The sequence below is a fragment of the Limulus polyphemus genome, unplaced genomic scaffold (assembly GCF_000517525.1).
Source record: "Limulus polyphemus unplaced genomic scaffold, Limulus_polyphemus-2.1.2 Scaffold626, whole genome shotgun sequence".
NCBI classification, from domain to species: domain Eukaryota; kingdom Metazoa; phylum Arthropoda; class Merostomata; order Xiphosura; family Limulidae; genus Limulus; species Limulus polyphemus.
In genome coordinates, this window is record NW_013666236.1 from 360,808 (window position 1) to 379,554 (window position 18,747).

An 18,747-nucleotide genomic window follows, 5' to 3' on the forward strand; every position below is an offset into this window, starting at 1 on the left:
TTTTCCTCTAACAACTGCTGTAATCTCTCTTCTTGTTTCAAGAAAACCTGCAACAGTGGCAGCTCGAACAACAAAATCAACTGCTGTTGTCTCTCTTCTTGTTTTTTTCTTTTTCCTCCAAGAACTGCTGTAATTTCTCTTCTTGTTTCTTTTCTTTTTCCTCCAAGAACTGCTGTAATTTCTCTTCTTGTTTCTCTTCTCGTTCTTCTTGTTTCTTTTGCTGTTCTTGTATTGCTGCCATCAAATCTGCTAAGCTGTAGTTTGATTTGCCGCTTCTCGTTTCCATTTCTTTTATCCCACTTCTGACACCAATTTGTTACGTCTCCTTTCGTTAGTTAATTTTCCGTTAAATTCGTTCCGACGAAACTTTAGCGACACAAGTCCTTTCTTAAATAAAACTGGTTTATTCTTTCTGAGTACAACTTTACGATACACTTAATTTCAACAGTCGGTCTATAACAAACGCTATAACGAACGTCTCACGTGGCCAACAATATTCTGTCCGCATACATTCAATTACTCATTCCCTCCCGTCGCTTCGTGGCCGGTCTTATATATACACAAGACTACATACACTATATCTAGAAGGATCACGAGATTTAAGGAAAGGACGTGAATGTTCGAGAACGACGTGGCGTGATACTAGTCACGTGACCTTGATGTCGTAACAATATTCTCTTTGTATTGCTGGATGATTCCCATTAGAAAAGGTACTGTAATATGATCATCTGATCCACATTTCATTCAAGATAGTGGACTAATAACTTATGTACTGATTTTATCTTTGGATAGTGTTTCTTAAAAAAAAAGATGGAACAGATACAGTAACTCAGGTAGCTGATCTTGGCCTTGTCCATCATACTGGATTTATTATATTGATATTCTCCCTGTACCTCTGGATTATTATTCGTAGAAAAGATACCACAATACAGGTAGCGGATCCAAACATCAAGCATTATAATGTACAGGCTATAATTCTGTTCTCTTTGTATCTCAGAACATCTCTACTTAAAGATACTGTAATGTGACTAGCTAATCTAAACCTCATGTAGGATATTTATTACATTGATACTTTCTTTGCATCTCTAACTTTTTCTTGGAAAAGGTATTGTCATCTGAGTAGGTAATCCAAACTCAGGTACAATACTGGGTGTTCACGCTTATATCCTCTTATATCTCTGGATAATTCCTCTTAGAAAAGGTAGCTTAATGTGGGTAGCTAATCCAAACTTCATGCATGATACTCAACCTATTGTTATTTTCTCATTTGGTTTACAACTGATTTTACTTTAAAATGATACTATAATGTAAATAATTAGTCTAAACTTTAGGCATGATACTAGACGTAATATATTTATTTTCTCTGTTTGTACTCTTCTTAGAAAACATATTGTAATATAGGTAGATGATCCATGCTAAGACACAAAATTAGTTACATTTTCCCCAAATGGTTTTGTAGTGTTAGATTTTTGATATCTTTGTCCTTAGAAAATTGACAGTTGGGATGAAAAATCACACACCAAATTTCTGGAATGGTAATTTAGAAAGTACATTTTATCCTCTTCTTTACTTTCTTTTCAAACCTTTCGCAATCCAATTTTGGCCCAGCAGGTCTTTTTTGCTGCTTTGTTACATGCTCTAATATTTTTAGTCATAAAGCTTCATAATGGCTGCTTTTTAACTCTAAAGGTTTCTGCTTGATTGCACTTTGTATGCCATATTATATATTAAAGTTTGTTTATAAAGTTGCATTTGTACCTAAAAAGCGTTCTGTTCATCAAATGTAAATAATTTAACCAATTTATATCATATGTATATGTAGACACACACTTACTAACTGATGCACCTTCTTACTGCACAGAAAAGACATGGGGTGGGGCATCCTAATCTGACTTCAAATGTCACCCCCTTGGAGTACTAAAGGTACATAGTTTAGGTAACAAATAGTCCAGCACTTCATCAGTTATAAGTGGACACATTCACAACTAATCAACTAATGACTTATATACATATTTATTATTATTATACCTACCACATGTGCTATGCTTGGTTGATCATAGTCATCATCTCTTGTAGATGATGGACCAGGAGGGCCTGGTGGTCCTGGTGGTCCTTGTTTATAATACAGTCCTATAAAAGAAAGTTTAAAAGATGCATTTTTACCAATCAAGAATTAATTAAGAGTATACTACACACACACGCACACACACACATATATATATATATATATATATATATTCAAAAAACTGTCTTTTTACTATTGATATTTATTTTAACAGTTGATATTACTTAATAACTCCTTTATCACAATAACTAGTGCTATATTACAAACTTACAATACAATGACACATACATATAATTATTACCTTCTTCGGTCTTCCTTAACTTATCAATTTTGTCACTTTATATAATGAACTTTCTGATATTTAATATAAATAGAATACTATCCACAACTGTACTGAATCTAGAAGCTGTGAATACTTGAAGTGTCTTATTTGCACTACCGTGCCAGAAGTATCTTGAACCACGGCAAATTTGGAAAGAAGAGTTCATAGGAAGTGAGGAAAGTTCATACATAAAAACTACTGCAGTGTAATCCACTGTGCATGTAGCCATTCAACAGTAATTTCCTACAAGATTGATATCAAAGTATGATAAACATTCTTTTCTTAGGAATATTAAAAAGAGCTGGAAATTATTTCACGCTACAAATTTACAGCAACTTTGCTGCATTCAACTTATGAGATATGTTTAGTCTGACCTCTATGAGTATGGAACTTCGGAAAAGCTGGAATAAGTGATGCCTAAGGGGACTCAACACCATTTCAGTCATAGTTTTAGGGACGTGATTAGATCCACTTCACATCTTTTCAAAATAGAAACCAAATATGAATCTGCAAGTGGATATTTGAACTATTTGATTTTGATTATGTTTTTTGTGAAGGTGATACGTTGTAGGTTGCATTTTGTGCAATGGGTGTGGAAATTAGCCACATATATTAAATAAACCTATTACAGGGGTTGTGGTAGGAGTGTTTTGTTAGCAGGCCAATGTGTTGCTCGAAACTGGATAAAGGCCTCTGTCACAAAGCACATACAAAGTACCAATATTAACATTTAGGAATGACCCTTCACGAACCCAAGTCATAACCCCATAGAATACCTTTGAGACCAAAGAGTGGAGTAAATTAGAAATGTTAAACAACAGTCTTCCAGCTATCATCAAATTGCAGAACAACAATAAACATAAGTTCTACTAGACACCAGTTGAAATATAGTTGAAAACAGGTCTCCCATAATAAAAGCAATTCATGCCAAGGGTGTTGTTAGGTCATACTACCTAGTAACCACTAGGATTCTTGCACCTCTATGCTTAGCAGGGTAGAGTAAATGTATTCTCTACTAAATTGTCTAATACTAAATTATGAAGTAGCTTCTTATAAAGATATAAAATGTTCAAGTATAGTCACAGAAAACTAACCAGACCATACATGATTAGTTGGTAGAATCAATAGTCTCACCTTTGTTTGCAAAACCTCTTTTCCTTCTGTAAGCTTGTAGAAAAATAACAGTTTGTTTTAAACACTTACAAGTTCCACAGCTGGAAAATTATGTTTAGATGTAAAAATTGAAAATTAATAATTAATAATCTATGTAGTAAATTTAAGATGTTGTAATAGATTAACCACAGCAAAAGCTAGTGAAAACAGTTATTATTAAAGTTATTGTAATGATCTCAAACAGATTTCAGAGTTTTAAATTTTGTGTTTAGTAATTCCATTTGATATTTTTTATGCACCAATCTGATTTTCTTGTTTGAATTCACATCGAAAATATTTCTAAAATCTTTAAAAAGTCATCCTTCAGGGAAATGAAGCAAAGTGTTAATACTAACACACAATCCTATATTAGTATTGCAAAGGTTTTAAAGAAATTGTATTTAAATTTCCACAAAGATTCAAACTCATGAATTTTCCTGACAGAAAAGTGATTTGTCCAACTAACCTAGTACGCTTAAATAAGGCAACCCTGAGTCTTCATTTCATTGATTTTTTCTAAGAAGGAAACAACAACAAGATTTTCAAGCTATAAGAACCAATGTTTAACACATTGCTTTTTTTAACATTAGTATGCACTATTACTAAGCTTCAAATTCAGCTAAAAGTCTAATCTCATCAACTTCCATCTTAAAGCAGTGACATAACAGTTTATGAATGTAAATGCTGAGTAGCTTGGCTTAACCTTCCTAATTTTCTCTAATGAGTTAAATTTTAAGAGTTTCTTTATTCAAACCTGGCAGTTTACTGGATTAAGTTGAGAAATGTAAGCTGAATAAAAAGGTGTGTTTTAAAACAGATAGGAAATGATAGCAAGCCTTCTTATTTATAGGATCATACCTACTAAGTAACACTAGTCATTTCATGCAATGAAAAAACACCTATAAAATTGCTAATTTTTATGGAATTTTAATCATGATTATTGATAACTTTTTATAAAAAGAAGCTTCAGGAAAGAATACTTTATAATCCATAGCTAAATAAACTAACAAAAGAAAAATGTTCCCTATGTTGATAACAATTATTACTAATATTTGTTTGCAGAAGACCAGTGCTGTGAAAAGTTTAGTTCATAACAAATTCCCTTGTGCTATTTTTTGAAAGCTCTGGTGTACACCTATTTATAATAAGTTTTGAAAACAGGTTTCATCACTTTCTTTTCCACATTTGTTGATTATATTATGCAGATAATATTTTCTTAGGATTTGTGTATAAGTACTACATACAGTAGTTTCGAAGTCAGCAAAGCCTCCTCGTATCAAGGTATCAATGTTGCTCTGTATTCTAAAGGTTCTCTATCTGTAATCACGGCAAAGCTACTCAGGCTATATTCCGTTGTCTTTAGTTTTTAAATAGCTAGTCAGCTAGTCAGCAACACGCTACCATCTACTATCCACACTACTGGATTGATTGTCAATCTTATACTATCCACAGCTTTAGAGAAAGAATATTTTGTGGTGCTGCACAGATTTAAGCCTATCTAATAAACTCTAAAATCCAGAGCTTTACTACAGAGCCATCCTGCCCCTTTAACTGTTCATCACTGATTTTGTCTTCGAGAAACTTACATAATTTAAACTTTATTTTTCTATAATTTATTATGTAATGTGAAGCAGAATGCACTCTGCTCAAAACTGTTAAAGAATAGTTATATTTTAGTCCAAAAAGGGAAACATTAGTTATAAAATAATACCAATCACCTCACACAATTAATATTTATGCAAATTAAATATTTAATGATCAATTATGTGATCGTAAACACAAATGTTTGTTCATTCAGCCTACACTTGTAAATGAACTCGTGATAGATATGGGTTTTATATCTTTTCATAACAATCCATTTCAATATGGGGTATGCCTACCATTAAGAGCAAGGGCAATATAGTTTCCATGTTGAATGATCTAAATGAGAATGCCTATAATGTCCTGAGTTACTCTTGACCACTCCTCTGAATTAGCATGTGGTTAGTTACTAGAATGTGGCACGTTTCCCATATTATATCTTTATTTTTAGTCTGGGGCCACTTAGTAGAATACGATGCAATTCCAAAGTGCATGCAATATATGATTGATAGGATTGAATGTGAAGGCCGATAAAGTTGACTAATCTAATCTTTTTCATGGAATTTGTTGACAGATTAGCATGGTGGAGCTGGATGTTATTGTTCTTTACGCTGTAGTCAGAAGCAACAGTGTGTGGTAGAACAAGGACTTAAGATGTAGTCTTAATCATATATAGCATTGGTGGTACCCTTATACAGGATGTACAACTCAATACATTCATCAATTTGTGTTCCTCCTTACACCAGTATTTCCACCACTGTCATATGTCATCTTGATATACCAAATGAGTAAAAGTCTATTGTTTGGCTGCACAGTGAAGCATGATCCACCTGTAAGAAGAATGTTACTCCATATGCAGTTGTTCCATTGGACATTGAGCAGTATTGCAGGTGAACTGTTGGATTGCACTTGGTTATGAGCAGAAGCATAATGCTCATCAGTGGGTATTTGGCATACAACCTGGGCTTGAGAAAAGTGTTTCTAACCAGCTGTACTTTAATAAAAAGTCCCTTGTGACTGCAAATACAATATTCATTCTGAAAACTTCTGTATTCAAGTGCAATGAGGAAGAATGGACAACAAATGGTTGTCTGTTTGTGCTTTAGATAGTGGTCTTGTTTGTCTGAACAACAGTAGCATTGGTTTGGAAGAAGACTCACTTGCTACTAATGGTAATTTTAGGCACTTGGAACCAATTGAGAATAGACTTGCAAGCTTCAATTTGTCACTTGCTACTAAAGGCAATGTTAGGAATTTGGAGCCAATTCAGAATAGCATGATGTGACGTGCAAGCTTCAATTTGTCACTTGCGCTAATGGCAATGTTAGGCACTTGGAGCCGATTCAGAGTAGCATGATGTGACTTGCAAGCTTCAATTTGTCTCTTGCTGCTAATGGCAATGTTAGGCACTTGGAGCCAATTCAGAATAGCAGGATGTGTCTTGCAAGCTTCAATTTGTCACTTGCTGCTAAAGGCAATGTTAGACACTTGAAGCCAATTCAGAATAGCATGGTGTAACTTGCAAGTTTCAATTTGTCACTTCCTGCTAATAGCAATGTTAGGCACGTGGAGCCAATTCAGAATAGCATGATGTGACTTGCAAGCTTCAATTTGTCTCTTGCTGCTAATGGCAATGTTAGGCACTTGGAGCCAATTCAGAATAGCATGCAAGCATCGTTTTGTCTAATGGCTCTTCAGATGAGTAAAACATGAAGTGTTTTAAATTGGGCAATTCACTTCAAAGTGACTAATAATTCACATTTAAGATCAGATCACTAATCATCAGATGCCTTATCTTCGTAACAATGAAATGAAGGGGAGGGTGATTAATACTCATTTATAATATCGTGTTTGTCTTGCCTTAGTCAATATTAGTAATTTCGATTATTCTTTAATTGATTTTAATTAGTGTGTAGTATATAGTGATTATGATATATATATCTTAGAAAGTTCTTACATGATCAACCCATTTTAGTTCTACATAAATCCCAGAACTTACATGAAACATAATAATATTCATTTTATGATAAATAAAAACATAATTAAAAGATAAAATATGGTTTCAGTCTAGATAATTTTGATATGTTGATGAAACACTACTTTATAATAACTTATCAAACTGAACTATAAAACTCAGTTTGTACTTTCTGGTAAGTAAAAGATACTTGGTGTGTTTTACTTCATTAATTAATAAGAAATATTTGATGTAGTGCACTCCATAGTGTGTAAGAAATATTTGATGTAGTTTGCTTGATGGTTTATAAGAAATATTTGGTGTATAATCTACTCGATGGTTTGCAAGAAATAGTTCATTTAGTTTATTCCATGGTATGTGAAAAAAACAAATTGTGTATATTCCTCCATAGTCTGTAGGAAATACTGAATAGTCAGGGCACTTTTAGAAGGTAAACCTTCTTTCTTTGGATCACTTTTGGAAGGTAGACCTTCCTTCTTTGGATCACTTTTGAAAGATAAACCTTCCTTTTTTGGGTCACTTTTGGAAGGTAGACCTTCCTTCTTTGGATGGTAAACCTTCTTTCTTTGGATCACTTTTGGAAGGTAAACCTTCCTTCTTTGGTTCACTTTTGGAAGGTAGAACTTCCTTCTTTGGATCACTGTTGGAAGGTAAACCTTTCTTCTTTGGATCACTTTTGGAAGGGAGACCTTCCATTTTTTGGAAGGTAAACTTTCTTTCTTTGGATCACTTTTGGAAGGTAGACCTTCCTTCTTTGGGTCACTTTTGGAAGGTAGACCTTCCTTCTTTGGATCACTTTTGGAAGGTAAACCTTCTTTCTTTTGATCACTTTTGGAAGGTAGACCTTCCTTCTTTGGATCCCTTTTGAAAGATAAACCTTCCTTCTTTGGGTCACTTTTGGAAGGTAGACCTTCCTTCTTTGAATCACTTTTGGAAGGTAAACCTTCCTTCTTTTGATCACTTTTGGAAGGTAAACCTTCCTTCTTTTGATCACTTTTGGAAGGTAGACCTTCCTTCTTTGAATCACTTTTGGAAGGTAGACCTCCCTTCTTTAGGTCACTTTTGGAAGGTAGACCTTCCTTCTTTGGGTCACTTTTGGAAGGTAAACCTTTCTTCTAAATGGAAAAGAAAGAAAAGTTAATCTTCCAGTAGTGTTTGGGTTATAAGGTATATTTTGCATTTGAAATTATTTATTGGATTTTGTTTCACTATATAGTCCAGTGACCAGAGTTTAACCTGCACTTTAATAAATTTGGAAAACGTAAACTTTTTAAGTGGTTTAATGGAAAACACCTACCTCTTCCTCCTACAGGATTCTGAAGCCATTTAGGATAGTATTGTGAACCTGGAGGTCCTGGAGGACCTGGAGGCCCTGGTTTACCAATCCCTGGTGGGCCTGGTGGTCCAGGAAGACCCTCAATTACTGTTCCAGGGGAACCCTGGAGAAAAATGTCATGGTTTAAATTTTTAAAAGAACCTGCAGTTTACTTTAATTAAAATTCATTCATTTAGGTTTTCCATTACAATTAATGAGTAATAAAACTGTTATGTATCTGCTTGTTTGTTTGTTTCTAGTAGAAATTCTTTCTGAGGATCTTCTCAGCGATACATGTCCTTTCTTGATTAAGCCAGTTTATTCTTCCTCGATACAAACTTTTAGTACACAGTAGTTCCACAATCAGTACGTTTCTCTTCACTTTAAACTTGACAACTTGCTATAAATCACAGCGATTCACAATCTCGGTAACTTCGCTCTCGACGAGTGCAAAACGCATACTTTACGGCTCACTAGCTCGAATCATAAATACAGAATCATAAATTACACGGAACTCAAAGTAACTACTGCTCTTTCTTCATTTATATATCCCCCGCACTGGCTTTCCTCTGCCAGGCTTATATACTAATGAAGAGGGCATCTCCAACACACTCAGACTTCCCGATCATTCGAGAAACTCATCACGCACGCCACCAGTGCCAACTCGCCAGCAATGTCACGTGACTTCCGCTGTGGTAACAAAACAGTATTGACAAAAATTGTGTAATACACAATGGATTTTGCTACATACAAATACAAGATATCTTTCCTTTCTTACAAATATCACTGGCACTGCATTCAATAACAAATTTACTTGACAATTTGATGAGTATGTTTTCTCTCTTGTTGCAGTGAGTTTTGATTGTTTTATAAAACAGGTTTGGGTCATGATTTTGGTTTTGTACTGAAAAATGTACTATACCTTTAGTTGTGTAATCAAATTTCTGGAACACTTAAATATATATTGTTTATTGCAATGTTTGGAAAAATCCTAGAATGTTGATGAACAATTATTCATAAGTTGTTTGGAATGGAGAATACTTTACATCTAAGAAGAAATCAAATATATAAAACATAGTAATTAAATGTTTCACTTCCATTTTCTTATGTTAAAGATATCTGGTCACCTATCATCATTTGGATGAGTATTTTACCAATACGTGGTTCTTTAGATAAAATCATAAAATAGTAACATAAAATGGAATCTAAGAATTAAAAGAAAATTTAAAATGTTTACATAATAGGTTTGGTTGTTTCTTGTTAAGCACAAAGCTACATAATGGGTTAGCTATACTCTGCCCATCACAGGTATCAAAACTAGATTTTTAGCAGTATAATTCATCAGAATTACCGGGCCATAAGGGGGACAATACAATGGAATATGATCAGTGAGATTTCAAAAAAGACAAAATGATTTGTAAACACTAAAGTGTAACACAATAACCACGAAAACATGTAAAACAACCATTTCAATAGCTTCTAAAGTATAAAATAAAATTTTCATATTCATAAAAAGACCTATCAAAGTTTATGGAATCAAAGCATTTTAAAACGTTAGTAGTTATGAGGTAGATTCACATACCCTTGGACCTGGGGGTCCAGGAGGCCCAGAAACTGGGATAAAATTTTCAAATTGATTTCCAGATGAAAATTTACCAGGTGGTCCAGGAGGACCCGGTGGCCCTGAATTTCCCTAAATAAAATAAAGGTTTTATTAGAAGTTAGTATATTATATAATAGTGTAAAGTTTTATTCATCAATTACTGTATGCAACTCTGCCTAGCCCTTACGATCTGGTGCAAAGAGTATCATTTTCAGTACCATAAATTACTCAACAGCATATGTATATATGAACCAATAACACACACGAACTAATGATACACACAAATCAACAGCACGCATGAATCAATAATGCAAATGAATCAACAACAATAAAGCAAAATTCATTTCTTACCTTTGGAGTGTGAAAGAAACATAGAAACTAAATGTCAATTTCAAAGTACTCACATTTGAATTAAAAAATACTTAGAACTTGATAAAAAGAAAGTGAGACTTCTTAACACACACACATTTAAAACTTATCTTGTTTGTAAAGTCATATAGTACCCAAAGGAGAAAGCCCATGTGTGTAACTGTATAGTCATATGTAAAAGGAATGTAACTCACTGGTGTAGTCAAGGGTAAATTGCATTTACTCACATCTAATTCTGTGGTCATGGTTTTTATCGTATGGAATTCACAATCTTTTTATTTGTGGAATATAGTGTTTGCTCACTCATTTAGTGAATATGGCATTGACCCAATTCTTGTTTAGTCCTTAGTGCTTATCATGCTATTGCCTGTCCTGAACCTCCAAAAAGAATAATTTATTAACTTCCCTTTTTTACTACTACACAACTGACATGTTTGTTAAATTTCTGATACGTTAAAATCAACTCAAATGTGTTTCCTCTTTTAGGTGCTCAGAAGTTAAAAAAAACAACATAATTTTATATGATAACGAATTCGTCATACTTTAGGTCCAGGTGTTCCTGGAATTCCTGGAAGACCTCTTTGACCTTTAAGTCCAGGAGGTCCAGCAAGACCTTTAGGACCATTTGGTCCAGGTTCTCCTTTTTCTCCTTTCAGTCCTATGAGCGGGAAGAAATTAAATATTATACTACAGTAGAATTTACAAGATATGTTTACAAAATCATGATACAACTTTTTTTTGAATATTTCTTACCAGTTCAGTGAAAGTAAGGTACAATAGTACACCTTTGAGCTCTTTTCTCTGAAAGATGCAGTTTTATCAAGTTGTATGAAAAGAGAAACACCTTAAAATAATCTAACACACCTTCCAATTTAAGTTTAAAAATCTTCTATCAAATGAAACTTACTTAAGTAAATTAGAGTACATAATTATCGTAATGTTTGTGTTGCCTTATGTTTAGACTGATTCCTAATAAGTTTATGTTTTAAATTGAAGTTCGGATTGCTATGAGTTACTATTACAGATAGGATAATTTGTATTTATTGACATATACCTAGATCGTGGAGGAAAAATGTCTATGACAGGGCCACTGCATGATGCATTACGATGTATTATTTGGCCACCAATGGTGGTTCAATAATATTAACTGCTACACTTTCAGAATGAAGGAACCATTCCACTAATCTGGTTACGATATCAGCGATCTTGGAATTGTAATTGTTAACAAAAATAGCTCACTAAACTATGAAATTCTTAACATATTCCTTCTGTTGTGGGTATTGTTGAAATGTGGATATTTAGCTTCTTCATACCTGCTGGTGGCCAACGTGTGATAATTTCATAATAATTAAATTTACAACATGTCTAACAAAAGCCTTTATCCTTGGCATTTCCTCCTCCAAATATCCTCCAGATTTTGCAATGCGCTGACAGTGCTGCATGAATTACGAATCTTCCTGTATATAGGAAATAACTGTTATTTTAAATTTCGGATTCAACATGTAATCTGTGACTCCGCGACAGCAAAAATGGTAGGAATCATGTCTGGCATTTAGTCCCCTCTTCTCTACAGGAATATGTTTTATTTTATAGGGAATCCGGAAGCGTACGCTGATCTATAATCGAACAACATCCAAATACATTATGATTGGTTTTTATCAGTAAAGCTGCTTGGTGTTTTTGCTTTAATTCAGACAATGACCATAGTCTTGTTGTAGTACTTTATTTGTGGAACACTCACCATTCCCGAACTTTTTGTGAAACCTCTGAAGAACTGATAAGACAACGAGACAAAATCTTTAAATGTTTGTTCCTGTCCAGATGGCGACCTGCAGGAGGGTAAATTTACGGGTGTATCCGACGGCTTGCCCTCAAATAGGGATGAAAGCAGGAGGAGGAAAACGATTCAAGATCGGGCAAGGAATGAAAAATATGAATGGTTTCTCTGAATGAAGTGCAATTATGAGAGAAAATTATTAAATAATGGCGAAATAGCACTTTGATAGTACAGAAACACTCTAACGACTACTACTCGAATCAAAGAAAACAGCAAAGCGAAATTATCCTCAGATCATGCCATACACAGTCATGTACCCCAATCTTAAATTCCGGATCTGATTGGATACTCCTCTACCTACCACAGTAGCCATAAATTTTGCCCTGGAGTCAGAGATTGCTTTAAACATTTTAAGAATTATCATTTCCTCAGTTTGGCTAACAAGGAAAGATGCTGTTTCCGAATAATTAAAACTATATCATAAGATGCTTTAGCAAAGAGGAGATCTGCATTTTAATAATGCAGTTTTTATGCATGTAATAACATTCCATCTCATTATAAATTGCATCTCAACAGGACATTTGAACACTTCAAAAACTAATATGACACTTTTATAAAATGAAAGTATCACATTTTATTTTAGGCCAACGTAACTCTTATGTTTTAAGTTCATAACACGCACACTAAAAAGTTTCAAAATTAATTCTTAAAATAGATTACACTATTTAGCTTTGTTTTAGTAAAATGCAGCGATTTTAAGATGTAAACAGTAAGTCCAGAATATGAAAATGTTTATTATAATAAATACTAAATAAAGTTAATAATTAGTATAAAACTTGATATATTTTTGACACAGATCTTTGTGTTGGTTATGCCCTCTTTCATGTATTTTTAAACCGTTTTTGCTTCTCATTATCAGTTTTAGGAGAGTGTAGTGTTACCTGGACTATATCTTACACCAAGACTGTTGTCTTCATATCCAATTCTGTTTCCAAAGTACTGTAAAAGAATAATATCAAGGTACAGAGAATTCTTAAATTAAATCCATGTTTTACATTGTCACTAAGCAAATTATTTTAGATAAGTGAAATTTATAGCAGAGAAGCTAACTTACCTCCTTAAAACACTGTAAAGAGGATGAGTATGCTATATTAAAACATTTTTGGAGATTTACTACGTAGTTATTGGCCGTTCATGTTCTATCTGACAACTGTGCATCTAGATATTATCCCTGTAGGGTAGTTTTCATTGCAAAAGATCCCCAAAGGCTGTCATGCCTAAAGCACGCCGCTTCTCCATGCTGGCTTTTCTTGATCTAGGTAATTTATGAGGATGATGGCTTCCTAGCACCCGTTTTAGCAGTCTGATTATATACAAATTCGCAGGCGCTACGTCCGTTGATTCGAATTGTGTCTATTTATATTGAATACCATAAATATATATTTTATTCTCCAGCTGATTAAGGTATGTGACAGTTGAATGGAAAGTATGACTTGAAGCCTCATCTTGGTGAATCCATACCCCATTGGCTTCATTTTCAGACAGAGATTCTTCTTGATTATATTGCCGTACTATTGCCTAGAGCACGTGGACGGCTTTTGACACTGACCTTTGTGTTCGTGGGTTCTCATCTGTTACAAGACGCCGCACTTTGTTTAACACAGTTGGGGTTTGACTTGTTGCAAGTCTCTTTCTGGATGCTGCTGGTTCCCAAAGTTGATCCATAATTCTTCCTTTTCCAATGCCATTAAGTACAAGGGAAAGTTCCAAATCCCCGATCTAAATACGTCTTTGTAGTCCGAGTGTATAGATATTTTTCGTCAGAAAGGACTGTTAAATACCCTTCACCAAAGTGATCAATTTTCGGTGCCATCACTCTGTCTATGAATCGCTAAGCAAGGTCAAAATAGTTCTAATGGATACCATTACTCTGTGACTTTATATCGGCTGTGGCTGTAAAATTTCTTGCTTTTTGCACACAGAAAATCGTATTCAACCCTCTATGTGTGTGTGTGTGTGTGTATTTTAAAATGTAATCTAAAAATGGGCAAAGATAAAACATACTAAGACAAAATATCAAAAACCCATTTAGTCATGAGTGGTATATAATTGTGTTCAATATCGTTGACGACAGTCCCTCTCTCCAATTATTCACCAGCGCTGGTAAGAATCTGTTGTGCAGCAACAGATGAACATGTTTGGAATTATTAAAGGGTCTAATTCAGGTTCTGGAACCCCATTGTCCTGAACCTAACTACACATTAACTGTCTGCAGCCAATTATGGGAAGTTAATAATTAAATAACATAATATCGTGTATAGCAGTTAGAGAAACAACAAAATAGAAACAGTAAACAGAACAAACTGTCAGAAGGAAGTCTTGATATTGGGAAGTGGTTTTGACACGTGTAGAAGACACACGAATGTGTCGAAACTAGTTTCTTCTGACAGTTTGTTCCGATTATTGTTGATTTATTTTTCTGTTATCTATAGGAAATTAGTTCCCAATAATAAAATCAAGTTTCATTTCATTTGTTTTGTGACATAGACATAGAATGTTAGGTGAAACTCACATTGAAACATCATTATTTAAATATCACTTAGGACTAACATACAATATTACACTAGTTATGCTGTGAAATCACAAGTTTGAAAAGAAAGGAAGTCAAAATGCTTAGCATCAGCCAAAACAAAATGTTTTTAAAATCTGTATTTCAGCTACCATTTTCTGCCATTTCTAAGTTATAAACTGTTTTAGGTACATCATATTTTAATCAAAGGGCTATAAAATACTGGGTAATGTATTTTAAGACAGCGAGTTTTTCTATATTCAACATACATAATATAATTGTTTCAAGTTACTACTCTCAGTCATGTCTGAATTATTTAAAACTTCTTAAAATGTATATTTCATAAATGACTATTATGAATACTGCAACATAATAACACTCACATTTTTTCCTGGTGGACCTGGAGGTCCTACTTCTCCTTTATCTCCTTTCTCACCAAACCCGGGTTCTCCTTTTAGTCCAGGTGGTCCTATTAAACCAGGCCTTCCCTGAAATATAATTGTTAGAAATACATTGTTTCATTTTTATTTAAATATTTCAAATTTGGAATGGTGAAAACGAGACGTGAAAATTTATACACCAATTAAATAAAAGCATGAAAAAATACACATCAATAGAATATAATGTTTCAACATTTTAATCAATTAATTGATGATATATAAAATGTTCCACCAATTAAATAAAAACATATTAGCTTTCTCACCAATAACAATATACCTGCAATTTATCTGCCAATGGTGTATGTGCATGTAAGTCTGTTCATTAATGAGAAGACTACATACAAGCATATCCACCAATGATGTAAGAGAATACATTATTATTCAATCAGGTGATCAAAATATTAAATACTACCCTATTAACATACTTTTATAGAATATTTTCTGATTCACTAAAGTTACTGTATTTTAGTATCTGCAATACGACATAATAGATGATCATTATTGTACAACTGTCGTAGTTAGTGAACTTAAAAATGCTGAAAGAAAAATCATATAATTATACATGCCCACCAGTAAAGAGAAAACATAAATTGTGTACCTGTAGAGAAAAGTATCCTCTCTACACAGAGAGTTCAAGTTTACTAAAATAAGCACTTTTCATAATATCAACAATAGATTAAGATAATGAGAAAATTCTATCCAACACAGTGATGATAACGCACTTCCCTTACATCTGTGTTTATAGTAGTTTTAAATTTACAGAATAACATGCTATTAAAATATCACTAGAGTTTATAAGCATATGTTCTAGTCTTGGAACTGAAGTTATGTAATAAAGATGTCCTCGTGAATTTTAGTAGAAATTTTCGAGAACCAGCTAACTTTGTAGGGGATTTTAGTTTCTAGGACCCAAATGGTTTTTCCTCACTCACGGGAAACTAAGTTCAATTAAAATTAAAACTCCCAATATTCTATAATATTCTATTAGTCATAGTATATTGCTTAATGTTACTCATTCAAGAGGATCTCTTTTAAAATAAATACACTAAGTTCAAATTAAACATCTTTTATTTCTTAGTAAATCCATTTTGCTAGACATCTCACAAGTTTGCTTCCCAAGAGAAACACCTAGTACAGAGACTATTGATAAAATGTGATATTCACTATTAAGCATCATCAATTACATAGAGTAAGAAGTCTTCGTTTTAACTTTATCCGTATTTCATCTTTTCTTCTTTGAAGTAATGAAACATGAGATTATGTATATTTTACCTCCATCAATAAATATTTGTAAGAATATCATCATGCATATATTAAAAAAAAAATCGAATCTAATTTCTACTTACAGGAAATCCGGGAAATCCAATTTCTCCTATGGGTCCTTGCTTTCCTGGAGGACCAGGGAGTCCAGGAGGGCCACGTTTTCCTCTTCGGCCCCGAATGCCTTTATCCCCTTTCTCACCTCTTTCTCCCTAAATTTAAACGTGTAACTTTCATTAAATACACAAAAGGTTAAAACTTTCATTGTACATATATACTGTTTAATTATTCAGTATTTATCACTACTAAATACAACAGCACATAATAGTATGTTATAGTCATTCTTGAAACACATGATTATAATACGGATAAGGTCAATAACACATGTTTAATTTATGTAAATTTATCCATGGAAATTATGTTAAGCACTACAGAAATAAAGCCAGTCTTACCTAAATAATCATTATAAGATTTTCTGGGTTGTATATCAGTTGTCTTTAATTGATTTTAAAGAATTTCAAAGTATAAAATAAATATATAATATTCTATTTCCTGTTTATTCACATCAGAAAATTAAGTGCCCCGGCATGGCCAGGTTATTAGGGCGCTCGACTCGCAATCTGAGGGTCGCGGGTTCGAATCTCCGTCCAACCAAACATGCTTTTCCCTTTCAGCAGTGGGGGCGTTATAATGTGACGGTCAATCCCACTATTCTTTGGTAAAAGAGAAGCCCAAGAGTTGGCGGTGGATGGTGATGACAAGCTACTTTTCCTCTAGTTTTACATTAAATTAGGGACGGCTAGCGCAGATAGTCCTCGTGTAGCTTTGGGCGAAATTCAAAAACAAACAAACAATAAAAACATTAGAGTGAACATGTTTGTTGGTATTTTTATAGCAAAAATGATTTCAACGTTTACATTTAAAATTCGGGGTAGCTTTGCGCAAAATTCAAAACAAATTATTATTTGCCCCCCAGTGGAACAGTAGTATGTCTGCGGACTAACAACGCTAAAAACCGGGTTCAGATACCGTGGTTGGCAGTAAAAAAAAAAAAGAAGGTCCCCCGCTGAGACAGCGGCAAGTCTTCGGATTTACACTGCTAAAATCAGAGGTTCGATTCCTCTCGGAGGACACAGCAAATAGACTGATGTGGCTTTGCTATAAGAAAATCACATATACACACAGAGAAAATTAAAATTGTATATAATGCAGTGCAATAATACTCAGTTAAGCCTTTATTATGTAAGGCCTATATTCGCCTAAGTGCACATGCAGTTCATTTGAACGGATGTAAACAAAAGGCAATATAAATATACTTCAATACACATTTTGTACAAAAACATATTGTTACATATCTGCTTGTTTGTTTGTTTCCGGTAGAAATTCTACCGAGGATCTTCAGTGATACAAGTCATTTCTTGATTAAATCAGTTTATTTTTCCTCGATATAACTTTTAGTGCACAGTAGTTACACATTCAGTATGTTTCTTGTCACTTTAAACTTAACAACTTTTATAATACACGCTATAAATCACAGCGATTCACAATTTCGACAACTTCGCTCTCGACGGGTGCAAAACATACACTTTACGGTTCATTAGCTTGAAACTATCAGAATCATAAATTACACGGAACTCAAAGTAATTACTGATCTCTCTTCATTCATCACTGCTGGCTTTCCCTGCTTGCCAGGCTTATATATTAACGAAGAGGGCATCTCGAACACACTCGGACTTCCCCGATCATTCGAGAAACTCATCACGCACTCTACCAGCGCCAACGCACCAGCAGTGTCACGTGACTTCCGCTGTAGTAACACTGCCCTTTCCTTAGTATTGGTCGTACCGAACAATAGCCACTTACTTTAAACCAATAGGTAATTAACAATAACTTAATTAAATGTACAAAGAATTTACAAACACAAAATTAAAATGCAACAAAGTCTCTTAATTTTACAGGACGTTTCTTTTGTCGTACTGGTCTCCGTCTCATTGGTTTCTGCTTCACGTGGAATTCATCTGCTCCATCAAGAAATGTCCCATTATCGGTAGCAGTGACATCAGTGGTAGTAACTTCATTAACAGCTTCACTGTTTTTCCTCTCAAAACCGGGTAGAGCTTCTTCTTCAACAGTGGCTTTTTCAGATGACACGTCTTCAGCAGCGTCATTTGTTCTGTTGTCCACTTCGTTCCAACTGAAATGTCTTGGGCTGTGATAACGCCAAAGCCTGTTGGCATGCACCACCTTTGGCTTACCTTGCTGACATTATTTTAATTCGGAAAGTCACGTCTGAGAGACGACCCACTATGTCATATGGGC

General features: G+C 34.0%; 1 protein-coding gene across 3 annotated transcripts in view; it reads right to left on the reverse strand.

Annotated features, from left to right (window-relative positions):
- Window positions 1–18,747, reverse strand: part of LOC106459553 (collagen alpha-1(I) chain-like) — a 112,150-nt gene that overhangs the window by 11,903 nt on the left and 81,500 nt on the right. For 2 of the 3 annotated variants that reach the window (XM_022386060.1, XM_022386058.1), the window contains exons 16-23: window positions 16,515–16,640; window positions 15,112–15,216; window positions 13,101–13,158; window positions 10,925–11,040; window positions 9,993–10,103; window positions 8,393–8,534; window positions 3,522–3,554; window positions 2,033–2,130 (exon numbers count right to left, since the gene is read on the reverse strand). In XM_022386060.1, coding sequence (XP_022241768.1) covers window positions 2,033–2,130; window positions 3,522–3,554; window positions 8,393–8,534; window positions 9,993–10,103; window positions 10,925–11,040; window positions 13,101–13,158; window positions 15,112–15,216; window positions 16,515–16,640 — 789 coding nt within the window. The remainder of the gene's footprint in view (window positions 1–2,032; window positions 2,131–3,521; window positions 3,555–8,392; window positions 8,535–9,992; window positions 10,104–10,924; window positions 11,041–13,100; window positions 13,159–15,111; window positions 15,217–16,514; window positions 16,641–18,747) is intronic. The other variant, XM_022386059.1, reaches the window with a different exon arrangement.